Source organism: Astyanax mexicanus, chromosome 16, assembly GCF_023375975.1.
Source record: "Astyanax mexicanus isolate ESR-SI-001 chromosome 16, AstMex3_surface, whole genome shotgun sequence".
Taxonomy (NCBI): domain Eukaryota; kingdom Metazoa; phylum Chordata; class Actinopteri; order Characiformes; family Acestrorhamphidae; genus Astyanax; species Astyanax mexicanus.
Window position 1 is genome coordinate 646,824 of NC_064423.1, and position 20,323 is coordinate 667,146.

The following is a 20,323-nucleotide window of genomic DNA, read 5'->3' on the forward strand; positions in this document are numbered from 1 at the left end:
TCTCGTGTTCGTCTTTAAATGTAAACTCAATGTTATGTCTACAGCAGAAATAAAGGACCCGTATATAAGCAACAAGCATAAAAAAAAAAACATTAATTCTCCCACATAAACCACATTAACGCTACCAATTTTAGATATTATAGATATTTTAGAAATCTTGTAGAAATGCAGAAGAGCAAGACAGTTAGGGGCTCAGTTTAATCAAACTTTACATCCTGTTAAAGCATTTAGAGTCCTGGTATAATGTGATCGAAATAAAATATATAGGAATGCATGCAAATTTAGTGTAGTTCTTTATAATAAATAGTTCTTTATTTGCTGTGTGTTGTATTTCAACTTCATAATGTTACCTTAAGCACTACACCAACAATAAGAGTGGTAATGTTCTAAATAATAAGTAAAGTTAAAAAAAGGCAATAGTTATATGAAAAGAGCGGTATCAGCAGTTATGTATTGGAATTGGATCAGAATTGAAAAACTGTGTATTGGCCCACCACTAATGATTATTTATCTGTTTTAGTGGGCTGGTGAGCAAACAGGTAACTGTTTCCAAATTAATGGCTTGTGTTAACACTTTAATGTTGGCAGCCCTAGTTTATTCATAATTATGAACTTCAGAAAGCGACTTATTTTATTTATTAAAAACAGCTTACATTTACTGAATTCTACATTACCTACTCCAGTTTTAAACATGTTGTTTCAGTCTAGTTTTTAGATCCCAGATTTCTCCTGGATGTCCCCAGTCAAATTTCTACTATAATGTAACATACTTAAGTAATAATAATTATAAAAAACTTGACTTGACTTTCATGAAGAGTGCTTTGCACTTTTTTATTTGTTTTATTTGTCTTATTATTGTATTGTTTTAATTCAATTGTTTTCCTAATTCCATTAATTTCTTCTGCCAAAAAAGGAGCTTTTAACTTAATTTTTTAAAAAGCTGACTAAAACAGTTATAATAGTTATAATATAAACAGCAATAATTTGATATACCGTATTTTTCGGACTATAAGGCGCACCGTATTATAAGGCGCACGATGAGTGAACGGTCTATTTTTAGTGTTAGTCCATACACAAGGCGCACTGGATTATAAGGCGCACTAAATTAAACTTAGCCGCAACGCTCCGACAGACCAAAATATTATGTTGAAGCACAGCAAGTACGTATTACTCCGCGAGGCTTCTGACTGTAATAGCGTGTTGTGCCGAATTCGGTGAATAAAACGGTTTTAAAACAGAGATAAAGATTGGATAAGTTTCATTTCTGGATGAAGTGATTTCCAGCGCTGTTTGGATATAACTGTGGATTACAGGAGACTGGATTGATGGATTCTCTTTAGTCTGGACGCGTTTTGAAGGTAGGACCTGTGGCTGAGCGCGGGTGTGTGTTCGGGGGGTGGCGGCAGTGACCGGAGGTTACCCCAGGACAAAAGGAGAGCCTTTTATTACTGGAAACATGCGCTCTGACGCAGCTCTAATTCATGAAACATACATCCTACAGTAAAAGCACAGTTCTGGAATCCGGAGAGCCAGACGGTTCGAATGGTGTATGACATGACCGCATTCGATGAAATATGGACGAACGATAAATGCAAATATGAGAGTTATGAATTATTAAAATCATAACCAAGGCATATTTCGCCCTAAATGTTTATTTTCTGAAAGGATATTCCGCTAAATAGGCTAAATAGCTCAAAAGCAGAGATTCTAAGCTTTAAAATGGTATATTGGATGTCTATATTGAACCTGTAACTGTTCATAACTATTCAGAAACACAGCCAGTTATGAAATATTAAATATTTCTGGCCCGCCGGTGGGCCAGCGCGTGTTAAGAGGTTAACTTTACTTGGAAGTGGGCGCTAAAAAGAAACAGTTTGTGCTATTACCCCAGAACGGGTGGAAAGGAAAGTTTACCGGCACCTTGTTCTGGCCACGGAGCTACAGTGGAAACTAGCTACCCTGAGCCACAGCCGAGAGGCAGTACGGCAGTCAAAGGTAACCGCGCGCTAGCCCAAGAGGGGGATCTTTTTCTGGCGTGGGTGAGGAATTCTGCACAACAGAGCGCCGTGTACCACATAAAATCGAGGTCAGTAAACACAAGCAAAATCCATACACAAGGCACACTGCATTATAAGGCGCAATGACGATTTTTGGGAAAAAATAAGTATTTTAAGTGCGCCTTATAGCCCGAAAAATACGGTATAAACATCATAGACATGAATGTCGGGCACAACAACAGCTGATCCAGTTTATTAGCTTTAGATCGTTTAAAGCAGTTCGAAAACTAAGCAAATTTACTGAAGATCTAACACTTAGAATCAGTCCTGCTAAAATCAGCTGAGCTGGATTTTTAGATGAAGCTCTGTATTCATATTATTTATATAAATACCTTGAAGTATGAACATCTGTAAAATTCACAATAAAAATAATTTCTTCTGCAAAGTCCAACACTGGAATAATAATTCTTCTAGAAACATCACCTGTTAATCCTGGATCACTCATTTATTTAGTTGTTTTGTTCCGTTCTGTTAGATCATGGTTTGATTGATTGTGGGCGTGTCTTCTGCTGTTTTAGGAACGCTCTGCAGTGCTTCTCTGTGAGGTGCAGTGCTGTGGCAGCTCGAGCAGAGGACCCCTACATTGATACCACTATGAAAGTAAGTGGGACTTGCGTTTGACTTGCAGCACTGTGTGTAGCTGTTCTTAAAAATAATTTTAATTAAATAATAGTTCTATGTTACAGTGTTAATTAACATAATTCTGATCATATTTCGCTCATTCAAACAGCCTGAAAACAGACAGTTTATGGTTCGGGTTGGGTCGGGCAGAATGTGCACAGGCTCGGGCTGGGTCGGGTCGGATTTTTTGGGCCCGAACTAACATCTAATTTACAGCCAGTCTGAATAAAGTCTGAATAAAGTCTGAATAAAGTCTGATTAAATGTCCAGGCCTGTCCTCCCTTCACCATGGAAGTGTGTGGTCTGCGTATCCAGCTCTTCATCGGCCTGAAGTCTCTGTGCCACGACGGAAACCACATCGTCCTGCTCACAGCTGCTGACGTGGAGAGTAAAGAGGAGACGGAGCGAACAGCTCGGAAATCAGTGTAGGTGATTTTAATTTAATACTGTCTTTTCCCACAGTCAGAGCTTCATCTAAAAATCCAGCTCAGCTGATTTTAGCAGCACTGATTCTAAGTGTTAGATCTTCTGTAAATTTGCTTAGTTTTCTAACTGCTTTAAACGATCTAAAGATAATAAACTGGATCAGCTGTGCCTGACATTCATGTCTATGATGTTTATATAAAATTATTGAGTAACTGTTTTAGTCAGCTTTTTAAAAAAATAAGTTAAAAGCTGCTTTTTTGGGCAGAAGAAATTAATAGAATTAGGAAAAACAATTGAATTAAAATAATACAATAATACGACAAATAAAACAATATAAAATAATATAATAATATATAAATAATAATATAAAATTGCAAAGTTTTTTATGATTATTATTACTTTATTATGTTAGATTATAGTAGAAGTGTGCTGGTGATGGAATTCGACTGGGGACATCCAGTAGAAATCTGGGATCTAAAAACTAGACTAAAAAATAACATGTTTAAAACTGTTTTTAATAAATAAAATAAGTCACTTTCTGAAGACCATAATTAGGAATAAACTAGGACTGTCAACATTAAAGTGTTAACACAAGCCATTAATTTGGTTGCCTGTTATTGTTATTGCCGATTTTCTGTAAATTCTATAAACTTAATTTTACTCAATATTTAATATATATATATATATATATATATATATATATATATATATATATATATATATATATATATATATATATATATATATATATATACATTTCTGGAAAAAAATTAAGAGACCACTTATAATAAATACTCATTTTTTTTTACTGGTGTATTTACTGTAGTTACTGTAGTTCGTATTGTAGTAGGGCGATACTGTGGTTCAGAGCCTTTGATTTTCTGATTGCTTTCAGGACGTAATGAGTATTTCTACAATTATATAAATGTGGTTTGGATACAATTTTACAAGCACAAACCCTCTTATTTCCAAGCTAAATGGTTTTAAAATGTACCTGGGTGTCTAAAGGTCTGCACAGTATGTTGTACTGTGTGTATAAATGTATGAAACATGTTCTTCTCTGTTACAGGATTGTAACCTGTTATGTTGTAGATGTTCCTGCATTGTTGCTCATTATCACATGTGCTGATGGTAACTGTTTGTGAATGCTGTGATTGATGCTCAGTAAATGCTCTGTATTGTAGCGAATCAAAAGAGCACAAAGCACTGACAGGGATTTTCCTAGCGGTAGGTATAGAGCCATCCGCCAACCCGGCTCTGGAGAGCTTCCTGTCCAGGTCCTTCCTGTAAGTCAGCCTTGTGTGCACCCTATAATGACCTCCTAACCCTAAACCCCCCCCTTAAAATAATGCGGTAACTTTTTTCATGAAGTCTGTATTTATAAGTCATTATAAAGTGGTTATTACTCATGACAACTTATTAATAATGCTTTATAAGCATGATAATAAACTCCTGTAATGCATATAATGTGCATATAATTATAAGTTAAGCATTACATTTATATATAATTTGTATTAGGTTTTTTTTATAATTTTATTTCAATGCCCCAACACACCAGGAGGGTGAAGATTAACGTCATGCACATGTTACATGTGAAGTCAGACTCCGCCTCTTTTTGAACATCTGCTGATGCAGCATTGCCAAGTAGCATCACAGCGCTAACACTCGGAGGAAAGCGCAGTGAAGTCTTATCCGGAGTCTTAGCCGGAGTCTTAGCTGAAGTCTGCCATAGTCTTATCCGGAGTCTTAGCCAGAGTTCTAGGCCATAGTCTTATCCGGAGTCTTAGCCGGAGTTCTTAGCCGGAGTCTTAGCCGGAGTCTTAGCCGGAGTCTTAGCCGGAGTCTTAGCCGGAGTTCTAGGCTGGAGTCTTATACGGAGTCTTATACGGAGTCTTATACGGAGTCTTAGCCGGAGTCTTAGCCGGAGTTCTAGGCCGGAGTCTTAGCCGGAGTCTTAGCCGGAGTCTTAGCCGGAGTCTTAGCCGGAATTCTAGGCCGGAGTCTTAGCCGGAGTTCTAGGCCGGAGTTCTAGGCCGGAGTTCTAGGCCGGAGTTCTAGGCCGGAGTCTTAGCCGGAGTCTTAGCCGGAGTCTTAGCCGGAGTCTTAGCCGGAGTCTGAGCCGGAGTCTGAGCCGGAGTCTGACCAGTGCAAAAAGTTAGTCTAGAGCAGGGGTCACTAATAGGTGGGGCGTGGCCGGGTCCGGACCCAGACGTTGTCCAATGCAGAATCAAACCAATAAACTAAATAAGAAGGATTTAATTCTGACATTGTTTATTCAAAGCAGTGGGGGGAAAACGCCTTTATAAAGAGTTAAAGAAAAGAGAACTGACAGAAAAACGAGAACGGGAGGAAACTAAAGACACGCCGAGCGTGAGAGAGAGAGACAGGGAAGGAATGTACACAAAATCTGGCATTTTATTATTAATATATATTTTTTAATCATAGTTCAAACAACCTCATGGGTCAGATGTGTATATATATATATATATACATATATCCTATATTCTATGTTTCATAGGATATAGCACTGAATCATAACACAAGTTAAAAATGGCGACGGTCCGGACCTTGGACTGGACCGTACTGAATGCTAATTAAATACCCCTGCTCCAGAGTCCTGGTGCTATACTTTAAAAGTTTAAATTACAATAATGATTTTCTCTTAATGTGCATCCTGTTTAAATGTATATATGTATTATAATGCAGTTTGATTATTGGTTTAAATCCAATTATAAGTAAGTGTAATGCTAGTCATTTATAAGTGCAGTATGATTCCTTACAGGAGTTTATTACAATCATCACAATGCTTTATTAGCAAATTATAACCGCATTTATAATAGCATATAAAACAGGATTCTGAATTGCTAACATTCCCCTGTTTGATTGCTAACAATCTAACAACTTAGTTCCCTTTTCCCTGTTTATTGCCTTGGTATTGGAGGGTGGAGGGTTATTTTTGACTGGAGGAAATGAAAACTGTTCAGTACTGCAGCATGAATGGATTTTGTAGTCTGCTCATTCCTGTTAGGGGCTGTTAGTGACCATTAGCGAATGCCTGAGGGAAAGCTCAGGAACATCACATGATGGCCGTCATATGAGCTGCTAGCGATAACCGTGCCTGAAATGGGCTAGTGTTATTCGTCCAGGAGAAAGATCACATGTCCAAAGCTTGTTTAAGATTTCCTATTTCTAAACTCCCAGAGATCAATACAGTGAGTTTAAAAGTGATGTTCTTGTTGAACGATCATTATAGACTCAGTGATCTCACTCCTGTTTCACTCCTAATCTCCATAAATCATCTCAGTCACACGTTTCAGATTATGCTCAACAAAAGCACTACTGTAGCATATTATGACCCGCCTGAGCCTAAACTTTCTTTTTTTACTCTTTTACTCATAAATTCAAACACTTCATACCTCTTTAACTTTTCCACATATTATCACTTTACATCCACAAACTTAAATGTGTTTTTGGGGGATTTTAAATTTGTTAATAAATAAAAAATGGAAAGTTTAGAACCACCTTTCGCTGCAGTTACAGCTTATTAAATCTTTTAGGATTTGTCTCTATCAGAGACTGAGATTTTTGCTCGTTCTTCTTTACAAAACAGCTAAAGCTCAGCTTCAGAACAGCAATTTTAACATTTTCATGTCTTGCCACAGAAGAGCAATGGGATTTAGGTCTTTAAGGACTTTGACTGGATCATTCTAACACATGATTATTCTCTGATCTTAATCATTCCACTGTAGATCTGGCTGTATGTTTAGGGTCATCGTCTTGCTGGAAGGTGAATCTCCTTCCCAGTCTCAAGTCTTTTGCAGCCTCCAATAGGTTTTCTTTAAGGATTGCCCTGTATTTATCTCCATCCATATTTTTTTAATCAATTCTAGTCAGCTAAAGAAAAGTATTCTCACAACATGATGCTGCCACCACCATGTTTCACGGTGGGGATGGTGTGATCAAGGTGATGTTCGCATTTAGCATTGAGGCCAAACTTTTCAGAGCAAAAAGCACGTTTGTGGGGGTAACATGAAAAAATGTGGAAAAGTTTAAGGAGTATGTATACTTCTATGTGATGTACTTCTTATTAAAAATATTACATTTAATATCCGTACTGTTCAGAAAATGATACAAAGCCTAGTGCTAGTAGTGCTAGTAGTCTGTTATACTGCTGGCCCTGCAGTTCTTCTCGTAAAGATAATATGATATGTAATTATTTTTCTGTTCTTTGTGTTTGTTTGTGTGTATTTAGACCCAGGAAAACCTCCATCACATCAAAGCCCAAGGAACCCAATGACAGTGGCCATGGCTGGAACCTGTATGTGATCAATACTGTGTCCACATTACAGCTCTACAGAGAGATGGTAAATTATCAGCACTGATCCAATTTAAACAGATCCTCCTAATCAGCTTCTCTTAGTCAGTAATTTATATATAAATTGTGAATGAGAAATGTACAGCTCTGGAAAAAAATCAAGAGATTTTGCTATGTTTGAGTAAAATAAACATTGCTGTTTTATTCTATAAACTACAGACATTTCTCCCAAATTCCAAATAAAAATATTCTCATTTAGAGCATTTATTTACAGAAAATAAGCAAAGACTAAAATAACAAAAAAGATGCAGAGCTTTCAGACCTCAAATAATGCAAAGAAAAAAAGTTCATATTCATAAAATTTTAAGAGTTCAGAAATCAATATTTGGTGGAATAACCCTGGTTTTATTCACAGTTTTCATGCATCTTGGCATCATGTTCTCCTCCACCAGTCTTACACACTGCTTTTGTGCCACTCCTGGTGCAAGAATTTAAGCAGTTCAGTTTGGTGGTTTGATGGCTTGTGATCATCCATCTTCCTCCTGATTATATTCCAGGGTTTTAATTTGATTAAACCAAAAAAACTCTGTATATCTGATAACCTAATCTCCATGTGGCGCATAATAACTAGTGGTGTCAATCGATTAAAACAATTAATCTGATTATTCACAACAATATTCTGTGATTAACTGCAATTAATCACATTTACATTTACATTTACAGTTTTTTTAGTGGATATTTGAAATGTAAATAAAAGAATGAATGTAAGAAATGTAAAATGCAGTTATATTTATATTAGTGGTGTTAATTAACATGCTAGTATATACTTAAACTTATATACTATGTTTGAGGGGAGATATAGCCAGGTTGCCAGCATGAGGCGCTGGAATAAAGAATGCATGATTAATTGGAAAGAAAAAAACTTTTTTTACTTTATTATAAACATCTCAGCTTGGTTTGTAAGAATTTCTGATTTAGAACTTAATTAGCTGAGTATAAAAGAGTGTTTTCACACCTGTAGTTGTAAAGGTTTCTATGATCTGAATCAGTTGATGAGTTTGTTTATTTGGAGCGTTTCTCCCTCTGTTTGGTTTGGTTTCACACAGGCGTAAACCTAAAAACGCACCGAATTACACACCAATAAACCACACAAACACATCGTCTCAAGTCAAGTCAAGTCAAGAGGCTTTTATTGTCATTACATCTGAGTACAGGTACACAGTGTGATGAAATTATGTTCCTCCGGAACCATGGTGCAACATAGAACCACAAGCAATAGACAACATAAAGTGCAGGAGTGACGACAGTGCAACATAAAATTATAAAATTATAACACTAAATAACAATAAATACAATAAATACAAAGGACGAGACAATTTAAAGACAGGACAGTGCAGTACCGATACGGTATAATAAAGTGTATAGTGGGGATAAGGTGCAGAGATGTGTGACATACTGTAACATATAGAACATATATAATCACAGCAGTTACTGAGGTAGAGTTTATAGTTTTTAAGAGTGCAGCAAATAAAGTCATGTCAGCCTCTGTGTGCTGACTGGGTGTGTGTGTGGGTGAAGTTCAGTTCTTGTGAGTGTAAAGGGGGGGGGTGTACAGTTTAGTTTTGTGTGAGTGTGTTGGGTGAGTGGTGGGTGGGGTGGGGGTTCAGTTCTGTCTCTGTGCGTTGAGAAGTCTGACTGCCTGGTGGATGAAGCTGTTGCAGAGTCTAGTAGTGGAGGCTCGGATGCTCCTGTATCTTCTGCCGGACGGCATCAGAGCGAAGAGTCCGTGTGAGGGATGGGTGGGGTCGTCCACAATGCTGGTGGCTTTGCGGATGCAGCGTGTGGTGTAGATCTCGGCGATGGAGGGAAGAGAGATTCCGATGATCTTCTCAGCTGTCCGCACTATCCGCTGTAGGGTCTTGCGGTCTGAGGTGTTGCAATTCCCAAACCAGACGGTAATGCAGGTGCTCAGGATGCTTTCTACAGTCCCTCTGTAGAACATGGTGAGCATGGGGGGTGGGAGATGTGCTTTCCTCAGTCTCTGCAGGAAGTAGAGGCGCTGCTGGGCTTTCTTGGTTATGGAGCTGGTGTTGAGGGACCAGGTGAGGTTCTCTGCAATGTGAACACAGAGGAACTTGGTGTTATCCACAGTTTCCACAGCAGAGCCGTTGATGTTCAGCGGGTGGTGGACACCTGGAGCTCTCCTGAAGTCAACAACCATCTCCTTGGTTTTATCCACGTTAAGAGATAGGTTGTTGGTTCTGCACCAGTCCGTCAGCCACTGCACCTCCTTTCTGTATGCTGACTCGTCGTTCTTGCTGATGAGGCCAACTACAGTTGTGTCATCAGCGAACTTGATGATGTGGTTTGAGCTGTACTTTGCAGTACAGTCATGAGTCAGCAGAGTGAACAGCAGTGGGCTGAGCACACAGCCCTGGGGGGCGCCAGTGCTCAGTATGGTGGTGCTGGAGGTGTTGTTTCCAATCCTGACTGATTGTGGTCTCTCAGTCAGGAAGTCTAAAACCCAGTTGCAGAGGGAGGAGTTCAGGCCCAGCAAGCTCAGTTTTCCGATCAGATGCTGAGGGATGATGGTGTTGAATGCTGAACTGAAGTCGATGAACAGCATTCGAACATAGCAGTCTTTGTTGTCCAGGTGGGTGAGAGCCAGGTGGAGCGCAGTAGAGATGGCATCGTCTGTTGATCTGTTTGGATGATACGCAAACTGCAGAGGGTCCAGTGAGGACGGGAGCTGTTTTTTGATGTGCCTCATGACCAGCTTCTCAAAGCACTTCATGATGATGGGAGTAAGTGCAATGGGACGGTAGTCATTAAGGCAGGACACTTGAGACTTCTTCGGCACAGGGACGATGGTGGTCGTCTTGAAGCACGTCGGCACGATTGCAATACTCAGAGAGATGTTGAAAATGTCCGTGAGAACATCCGTGAGTTGTTCTGCACATCCTCTGAGCACTCTGCCAGGTATGCTGTCTGGTCCTGGGGCTTTCTGTGGGTTGACTCTGAGTAGAGTTTTCCGCACATCAGCTGAGGACAGGCACAGTACCTGATTGTTTGGAGGAGGTGTAGTCTTCCATGCTGTCGTGTAGTTCTGTGCTTCGAACCTTGCGTAGAAGGAGTTCAGTGCATCTGGAAGGGAGGCATCACTGTTACAAGCAGGGGGGGTGACTTGTAGTTGGTGATGGTCTGGATGCCCTGCCACATGCACCGAGTGTCAGTAGTGTCCTGGAAGTGGGCGTGTATTTTCTTTGCGTAGGTGCGCTTTGCCTCTCTGATCCCCCGGGAGAGCTTGGCTCTAGCTGTTCGGAGGCCAGCCCTGTCCCCTGACTTAAAGGCCTTGTCTCGGGATCTCAGCAGCGCACGCACCTCTGCAGTCATCCACGGCTTCTGGTTGGGGCGGGTTGTGATGGTTTTGGAGACAGTAACATCCTCAATGCACTTGCTGATGTAGCCAGTCACTGAGTCTGTGTACTCCTCCAGGTTGATGGAGTCATCAGAAGTAGCAGCTTCTCTGAACATGTCCCAGTCAGTGTGCTCAAAACAGTCCTGAAGAGCAGAGATGGCTCCTGGAAGCCAGGTTGTAACTTGCTTCTTCTCTGATTTGGCACGTATGATGAGCTGTCTGTATGCTGGGATGAGCATGACAGTGATATGATCAGAGTAGCCGTAGTGGGGGCGGGGCTCTGCTCTGTACAAACCGGGAATGTTAGTATACACACAATCGAGCAGGTTAGCTCCACGGGTTGGAAAATCCACATGTTGGTGAAAGCTGGGCAGCAGAGCCTTCAGATTACTGTGATTGAAATCACCAGCCTCCTCTGATTGGTCAGAGCTGTATGGTGCAGGAGCAAGAAATTAAATATAGTGAGAAGATTCTGTGTTCTTGCACGTATATCTGTGCAGGGTGAAGCTTCAATGGGAAGTGCAGCGCAGATATACTAAACGAAGTGAGAGCTTTGGACTTGATATAATACAGTGGACTAGCTTAGGTTCTTTGCCCGAAGCCCGACCCGAACCCGAGATTTTCCACCTCATTCCTCGGCCAGGGCTCCAGAAAATAGTCTGAGATGAAGGCATCTGTTTTTTTATATATAAAGCTCTAGCGTGATAATCACAATGTTGCTAAGTAACCAATTATTGTCGTCAACGAAAATGAACGAAATAACTAAAACTGAAAGTGAAAAATCATTTCTGAATCTAATAAAAACGGTATTTAAAAGGAAATACCATAACTAACTGGAACTGTATTGTGTTTTTATAAAACTTACTGAAAAAATTGAAATTACTAATAGAAAATCCCTTGTTTTTGTGTTTGTTAATTTATTAATAAGCACTGTTTCCCCTTGAGCAGTTTAAAATCTCTTATTTTTCTCTCTCTCTTTCTCTCTCTCTCTCTTACTCACTCATACTTAATAATTTTGGTAAAAATTTGTGAAACCTTAAGTTTTTGAGTTTCTCAGATTGAGCTCTCTGCTAGTTTTTATTCGTTTTTACACATCATATCAAACACACTCTAAAAACGAATTAAACTAACTGAACTGGACAAAAAAGCAAACAAAATAAAATTAAACTATAATGAAAATTTCAAAACTATTATAGCCTTGTAAGTTACAAATTAAACTGTTTAAAGAGAGGTGCACCAGTTAGATTGTTATAATCACGCAGCTCTGGCCGCACGTGAGCTCCTCCATTTATCCGCGTTTGACGTGGCATGTCTCTCCAAACCATCACTGATCATCAGTAAATTTTACATTTCATTTGTAAATCGAGGGAGCAGAGTCTGGAGGAAGAGTGGAGAGACACACAGTCCAAACTGCTTGAGGTCTAGTGTGAAGTTTCCACCAATCAGTGATGGTTTAGAGGAGAGACATGTCATCTGCTGGTGTTGATCCACTGTGTTTTATTATCAAGTCTAAAGTCAGTGCAGTTTTGTTTTCCCACAAAATCTTACAGCACTTCATGCTTCCCTCTGCTGATAACAACTTTTATAGAGATGCAGATTTCGTTTTCCAGCAGGACAAAAGCACCAATTGGTCTAATATAATATTCAAATTTTTTGAGACACTGATTTTTGAGTATTTATTAGCTGTAAGCCATAATCATCAACAATTAAAGAAGTAAATATATAGTAATTAAAATAGATCACTCTGTGCATAAAACATCTATATAATATATGAGTTTCACATTTTGAACTGAATTACGGAAATAAATGAACTTTTTAATGATATTCAATGATTTTTTGAGATGCACCTGTATATACTTGTTCTGTATTTGAGTTTGATTTTAGGTGATATGTTTTAAGTTAATATTAATAATATACAGCAACATTATTCTTAACATATTCTATTTTGAGTGAGTTTTGAGTCAAAACGTTTTTCATGTCTTTTGTAAGTAAATGGTAATGAATGGAAATTACTGAATGGAAATATTGAGTTAATATAGGTAAATGTAAATTGTGATCCCTAAAATAAGCTGTAAAGTTAATAATATATCACACATAAATCACATTTCATTCCTGTTCACACCGCAGGTGGAGTACAGTAAACGATACGAGCTGTCTCAGAGCTGCGTTCACCTGCTGAGTGAAGCTCACCTGCTCCTCAGAGCCGCCCTGCTGAGCCCGAGCCGCAGCGAGGCTGCAGACAGAGTCCAGCTCCAGGAAGCCTTCCAGGAGAACTGTGCCCAGCTGGGTGACTGCTTCAGCAGGTGAGCCACGAACATAAACTCGAACATGAATTAGGGGTGGGCGATATGGCTCTAAAATAATATCACGATATTTCAGGGTATTTTTGCGATAATTATATACTTGGCGATATAGGAAAACAGAAAAATAATTAATTAATTTCAGGAATATAGTATAATAGTAAAACAGCATAATCATAATGTGGCAAAATAAATAGTATAGCATAAAATAATATAATGCAGTATTGCAGAATATTTAGTGCATGCATATAAACTGCAAACTAAAACAATTATACAATAAATACACCTAAAGCTTCACAGTAAATAATAGACTACTTTTAAGACAGAACAGCCCTATTATCACAATATGGATTTTTAATATCATGATATTTCTGTATCACGATATATTGTATACGATATAATATTGCCCACCCCTAGGATGAATATCATTTGATAAAATCATATAGAATTAGAATAATCGTTTTTACAGTGGTGGTAATAGAATTAGATATTTTTTACACTTCTGTAGGTGCTGGTGGCATAAAGTTCATTAAGTAATCAGTCTCATAAAATCACTTCCACCTTATAAATATTGTTATTTTAATTAATATTAAAACTACAATTGTTTTTATAAAGTTATTAATAAATAAAACACAATATCAGGATTTTAATCAATGATCAATGAATCAATTTTATATGGTTATTGGCAGCAACCAGCATTCATGAAATCAACACGGACAACTTGGTGAAAATAGATGGACATTTATTAACACACAAACTAATCTAAACACAAATATTACAAACAGCAGTCAGGATATTTACAATATGAGAGCTAAATTATTAGTGTAGAGGAGCATGTGTGCGTGCGAGCGATGGAGACAGACAAAAGATGATGGCGCGGAGTTTAAAGATAAAGCGTGGTGTCTCAGTTCAGCTGTTCTTTGTTCAGGTCTCTGTTGAGCCAGAACAAAGACAGAAGCTGACTGTTTAAAGGACAGTTTTTAAAGCTATTGCTGGGTTCTACTTTTAGAAATGTTAGAAAAGAGAGAGATTTGCATGCAGAGAAAAGTATAAGTTGTATTGTACACAGATTTCAGTTTAGAATCTAAACAGTTGTGGATTTCATTAAGAAAAATATATTTATGTAAAATGTAATGAGTTTAAAGATAAAATGTTCTTTATCTAAACTATGCCCAGATGTTTTAAAGTTCATGTTATGCAATGGATATGTTAGAAATATCCATGTTTTCCGTCCTCACTGGATTGAGGGAATTGTCAGTCTTCTTGTAGAAAGGGTTTTTGACGACGTCCAGGAAACTCTTCTGGGAATGATTCGTCCTTCTGGTTTTGGATCCAGGAGAAGTTGTACACAGTTAAGAAAAGCGATCTGGACGCTTTCCTTGTCTTTCGGACCGGTGTCTCACGATGCAAGCTTGTCAGCCGTGGAAACGTTGATCAGACGTCCTAATATTGAAGGCTTGGTTCTAAAGGTGTTTTCTTTGTTCTCTTGGTAGAACAAAGGAGAGGCCTTGGTCTTGATGTTTCTTTGTCTCCCTGTTGAGAGAACCCAGAGAGGCTTTAGCTCTGTCTCAATTCAGGGGCTGCATCCTTTGAAGGATGGGTAGGCTGCGATGGCAGTAGTGAAATGGGACAGTCTACCCTCCGGAGTATTTCCTGTTTCCTGTTTGAGATTCTACCCGCCACAACCAAAGTCAGAGCTGAGAAATGAGCCAGAGATTTTGATTCTCGTTTTGCTTCAGAGACCACAAAATACCAAATTAATTAAGTCCAGGTTAATTAACTGTGCAGTTACTTATATTATATTAATGTCTTCGAAATGGTACAGCGTAGTCGCACCGCGGTGACGTAATCGGCCTTCAAATGAGTCCTTCAAAGGATGCAGCCCCTGAATTGAGACACAGCTTTTGTTTCTGTCTGACCAGGGGTTTTGTTCCCTGTGAAGCCACGCCCCTATTTCTTCTTCTGGTGTTGCTTGCATATTTGGTGGTGCTTCCACCCAAAAAATCCGACCCGACCCAGCCCGAGCCCGTGCACGTTCTGCCCGAGCCCGACCCAACCCGAACCATAAACTGTCATTATAAGCCCGAGCCCGCCCCGCCCCATAACCTTGCTGTAGGGCAGAGAATCTAAGCCCTACATCTCACATATTTATTATTTTCTTGTATTTTTAAAACAAACAACTGCAACAAGAAAAAAAAACACAGTCAACTGTGTGCATTATGGCAGGGAGCAATATACAAAATGTTTCGAGAAAAAAGCACAGATATAGCTATATAGGTCATATATAGGGCAGTGTGCCTAATAATCCGGTGCACATTATGTATGAATTTTAGGTTGTAGGTCAGGTTGTAAGAAGCAGTTTCAGTTTAGTTCTCCAGCACGGAGACTGGAGCAGGATTAGCATAGGATTAACCACAGCGTTAGCTCTTTTGTTGTTCAGAGGCAGTGTTGGGCACGTTACTTTGAAAAAGTAATTAGTTATAGTTACTCGTTACTTCTCCAAAAAAGTAACTGAGTTACTAACGGAGTTACTCCACTATAAAAGTAACTAGTTACCAGTAAAAGTAACTATTGCATTACTTTTATTATTCGCCCATCAAAAAAAAAAAGGAAATCAATTATGCATTTACTATTATTATTAGAAAAATAACAAACGAAAATAAACCCAAAATGTTGACAAAAATATAATCTAACGAATTTCAAAAAATAAAAACGAAATTCTCCACACAACCAAAGAAAATTACTAAAACATATAATACTGAAAAAAAACGGAAAAAACGGAAAAACGCGTCTGGGGATGGAGTTAAACAAACCAAGCCACACTCAAAGGAAATATGTATATATAAACAAAACAAAATAATGGACAAAAACAACAATCTAATGACCGTTAAAATGGTATTAATATAACAGCTTCACCAAAAGAGAATAGAGCTTAGATCGGGCGCAAAAAATCCGACCCAGCCCGAGTCCATGCACGTTCTGCCCGAGCCCGACTCAACCCAAACCATAAACTGTCTGTTTTCGGGCTGATTGAATGAGCGAAATATAATCAGAATTATGTTAATTAACACTGTAACATAGAAGCATAGAACTATTATTAAATTAAAATTATTTTTAAGAACAGCTACACACAGTGCTGCAAGTCAAACGCGGAGGTGTTCACGTGCGCTCAGAGCTACGTGATTACATTTTTCATTTTATTATAGTTTAATTCAGTAAGTTTTAATTTGTTTTTAGGGTGGGCTTGCTAGTTTTTATTAGTTTTCACACATCTCATCAGAGAGATCAATCTAAGAAACGAGAGAGAGAAAGAGAGAGAGAGCGAGAGATTTGCTTGTTCTGGTGTATGAGCTACTCACAGGTAAATGTTCTCACACTGTATCTCCTGTTTCTCTTTCATCTGCCTTGCGCTCATATTGTAATCCCATTCATAATTCTGCAGTTTTTCAGTGTTTTCTCTCGTATTTTGCGGGTAGCGCGAGCGCTTTACACAAGAACTAACGCCACGGACCACGAGGTGCCGCGCGCTCGGCAACACCACCTGCTGTACAACTCCGCTGTACAACAGCGCTTATAAATAAATTAAACACGAAAATTCAGTAATTTCAGTTCGTTTTAGTTAGTTTTATAAACACAAAATACAGTTTGAGATAGTTATGTTTTTTCCTTTTGATTACCGTTTTTATTAGATTCAGTTAACACAAATGTTTTTTCACTTTCAGTTTTCGCTATTTCGTTCGCTTTAGTGAACAATAATAATTTGTTACTTAGCAACATTGTGATTATCACACCAGAGCTTTATATAAAATAAAAATAGGAGCCTGATTTTGGGACGGTCTTCGGGTCAGGTCGGGTTCGGGCAGAGAATCTGAGCTCTAAAAGAGAAAGCAGCAGCAACACAAAAACCGGAGCAGCTAAAAAGAGCTTAACGTCCTTAATTCGGAACTTGGGTTGTCCACGGCAATCACTGAATTAATTAGAGCACGCAAATAGTCACAATTGTGCCTCACTTCACCACGCCAAACCACAGGCACAGCGGCCAGAAGCTCAAGTTCACCGGAAAGAAGAGGGGTTAACCAGGGCAAAGCAAAGTTACAACAAAAAAAAGTTCATAGAGCAGCTAAAGTAACGTGCAGTAACGGTGTGTCGGAAATGGTAACGGCGTTATAGTTACAGTCAGAGTAATTAGTTAGATTACTCGTTACTGAAAAAAGTAACGGCGTTAGTAACGCCGTTAGTTTTAACGCCGTTACTCCCAACACTGTTCAGAGGTGAGTATTATCAGCCTGTAGCCTGATGCTAACCACGGCTAGCACTTGTGGGGCAGTATTAGCATTATTAACTGTTAACCCTAACTAGCACTGCTGGAGCAGTATTAGCATTAAAACATGCTACGTGGGACGAACCGCCTTAGTGGAAACCTGGAAATCTAAGATTACTATAAATAAACAAAAGCTCATTACTCACCCAAATAAACAGTTTTCAGAATTATGGTTTTGTTTACTTAACGTAGCTTAGCTTTACAGGTTTCGTCAACTAACGGCGAGACCTACTGAATTAGCAAGACGGCACCCCTGTTCCTTACTAGTGTCACAAAATGTGCCTTATAATCCGGTGCACCTTATAGTGCAAAAAAATTATAAATTCTTACTCATTATTCATACTCAGCTTCTTTTTGTTCTTTTTTACAAGCTTTTAAAACCCCAAACAAATATTTATCTCTAAATAGATTTGAATTCTATAGTGTTGTCTTTAAATTTTAGTGTATAATGCTGATTATAGTGGTAAATCTTGTAAAAAAATAAAATAAATAAATAACAAAAAAATATATATATATATATTTACTGTATATGATTTTATATCTTTATATTTTTAGGCTGGATAAGCGAGACTTTCACCTGGCACTCCCATACTATAAGATGTCTGGCCTAACAGTGACGGAGGTGATCCACAGAAACGTGGCCATGTTTAACAGCGCTGGAGGAGAATACAGGAAGGGTTTCCTCTTCTTCCTCAAACACTCGCTTTATGAGGAAACCATGGAGGAGCTCAATGAGGTGAGAGAAACATATAAATATCTTTTGATTATTATCCAAGGATCGCTGATTCGAATCCCAGATCGTGCTGCTTCTCCATCAGCAGCCGGAGTCAGAGAGAGCACAATTAGACATGCTCTCTCTTGGTGGGTAGATGGCGCTCTCTCCTCCTCATCGCTCTAAGTGTAATTGCTGGTCAGCTCAGGCGTCTGGTCGCTGAGGTATCAGAGCTGGGTCACTGTGCTTTCCTCTGAGTAATCTGTAATGCTAGAGACGGAGTCTGACTTTATATTGCCAGTAATGGAGGAGGGCTAAGGACTCAGGAGTGGGTGGAGGAATGGAGTAATATTTGGGCACCATTTGGCAAATAACAAGTATATATATTTTTTTATTGTATTAAGAGTAGCAAACACAGTATCGTTGGCAAATCAAACATACAACACAATACACAGTTCACTTACATATTTACTGTGTGCTTATCACAGCTTGCTAATGTTTTCTTCAGATAATTTTTCTTTCAGTTTAAGCTTTTAATAGATGGTTTAATATTTGATAGTCCAGTATTTTGTGAATACCAAACACCAAACAAACCAAATAGCCTAAATGGACTCTTTTTTAAGAAAAAGCATTTACTCTACTCTACTTTACTCTAATATATATTACTCTACTCTACTTTACTCTAATATATGTCACTCTACTCTACTTTACTCTAATATATATCACTCTACTCTACTCTACTTTACTCTAATATATATCACTCTACTCTACTTTACTCTAATATATATCACTCTACTCTACTCTACTTTACTCTAATATATATCACTCTACTCTACTTTACTCTAATATATATCACTCTACTCTACTCTACTTTACTCTAATATATATCACTCTACTCTACTTTACTCTAATATATATCACTCTACTCTACTTTACTCTAATATATATCACTCTACTCTACTCTACTTTACTCTAATATATATCACTCTACTCTACTCTACTTTACTCTAATATATATCACTCTACTCTACTTTACTCTAATATATATCACTCTACTCTACTCTACTCTAATATATATCACTCTACTCTACTCTACTTTACTCTAATATATATCACTCTACTCTACTTTACTCTAATATATATCACTCTACTCTACTCTACTTTACTCTAATATATATCACTCTACTCTACTTTACTTTACTCTAATATATATCACTCTACTCTACTCTACTCTAATATATATCACTCTACTGTACTTTACTCTAATATATATCACTCTACTCTCCTTTACTCTAATATATATCACTCTACTCTACTCTACTCTAATATATATCACTCTACTCTACTCTACTTTACTCTAATATATATCACTCTACTCTACTCTACTTTACTCTAATATATATCACTCTACTCTACTCTACTTTACTCTAATATATATCACTCTACTCTACTCTACTTTTATATATATCACTCTACTCTACTCTACTTTACTCTAATATATATCACTCTACTCTACTTTACTCTAATATATATCACTCTACTCTACTCTACTCTAATATATATCACTCTACTCTACTCTACTTTACTCTAATATATATCACTCTACTCTACTTTACTCTAATATATATCACTCTACTCTACTCTACTTTACTCTAATATATATCACTCTACTCTACTTTACTTTACTCTAATATATATCACTCTACTCTACTCTACTCTACTCTAATATATATCACTCTACTGTACTTTACTCTAATATGTATCACTCTACTCTACTCTACTCTAATATATATCACTCTACTCTACTCTACTTTACTCTAATATATATCACTCTACTCTACTCTACTTTACTCTAATATATATCACTCTACTCTACTCTACTTTACTCTAATATATATCACTCTACTCTACTCTACTTTTATATATATCACTCTACTCTACTCTACTTTACTCTAATATATATCACTCTACTCTACTTTACTCTAATATATATCACTCTACTCTACTCTACTCTAATATATATCACTCTACTCTACTCTACTTTACTCTAATATATATCACTCTACTCTACTTTACTCTAATATATATCACTCTACTCTACTCTACTTTACTCTAATATATATCACTCTACTCTACTCTACTTTACTCTAATA

General features: G+C 37.9%; 1 protein-coding gene across 2 annotated transcripts in view; it reads left to right on the forward strand.

Moving 5' to 3' along the window:
* Positions 1-20,323, forward strand: part of hps3 (HPS3 biogenesis of lysosomal organelles complex 2 subunit 1) — a 55,726-nt gene that overhangs the window by 14,604 nt on the left and 20,799 nt on the right. The window contains exons 6-11 of one of the 2 annotated variants that reach the window (XM_049465699.1): positions 2,576-2,657; positions 2,949-3,103; positions 4,289-4,390; positions 7,357-7,468; positions 12,965-13,140; positions 18,014-18,194. In XM_049465699.1, the coding sequence (XP_049321656.1) occupies positions 2,576-2,657; positions 2,949-3,103; positions 4,289-4,390; positions 7,357-7,468; positions 12,965-13,140; positions 18,014-18,194 (808 nt within the window). The remainder of the gene's footprint in view (positions 1-2,575; positions 2,658-2,948; positions 3,104-4,288; positions 4,391-7,356; positions 7,469-12,964; positions 13,141-18,013; positions 18,195-20,323) is intronic. The other variant, XM_049465700.1, reaches the window with a different exon arrangement.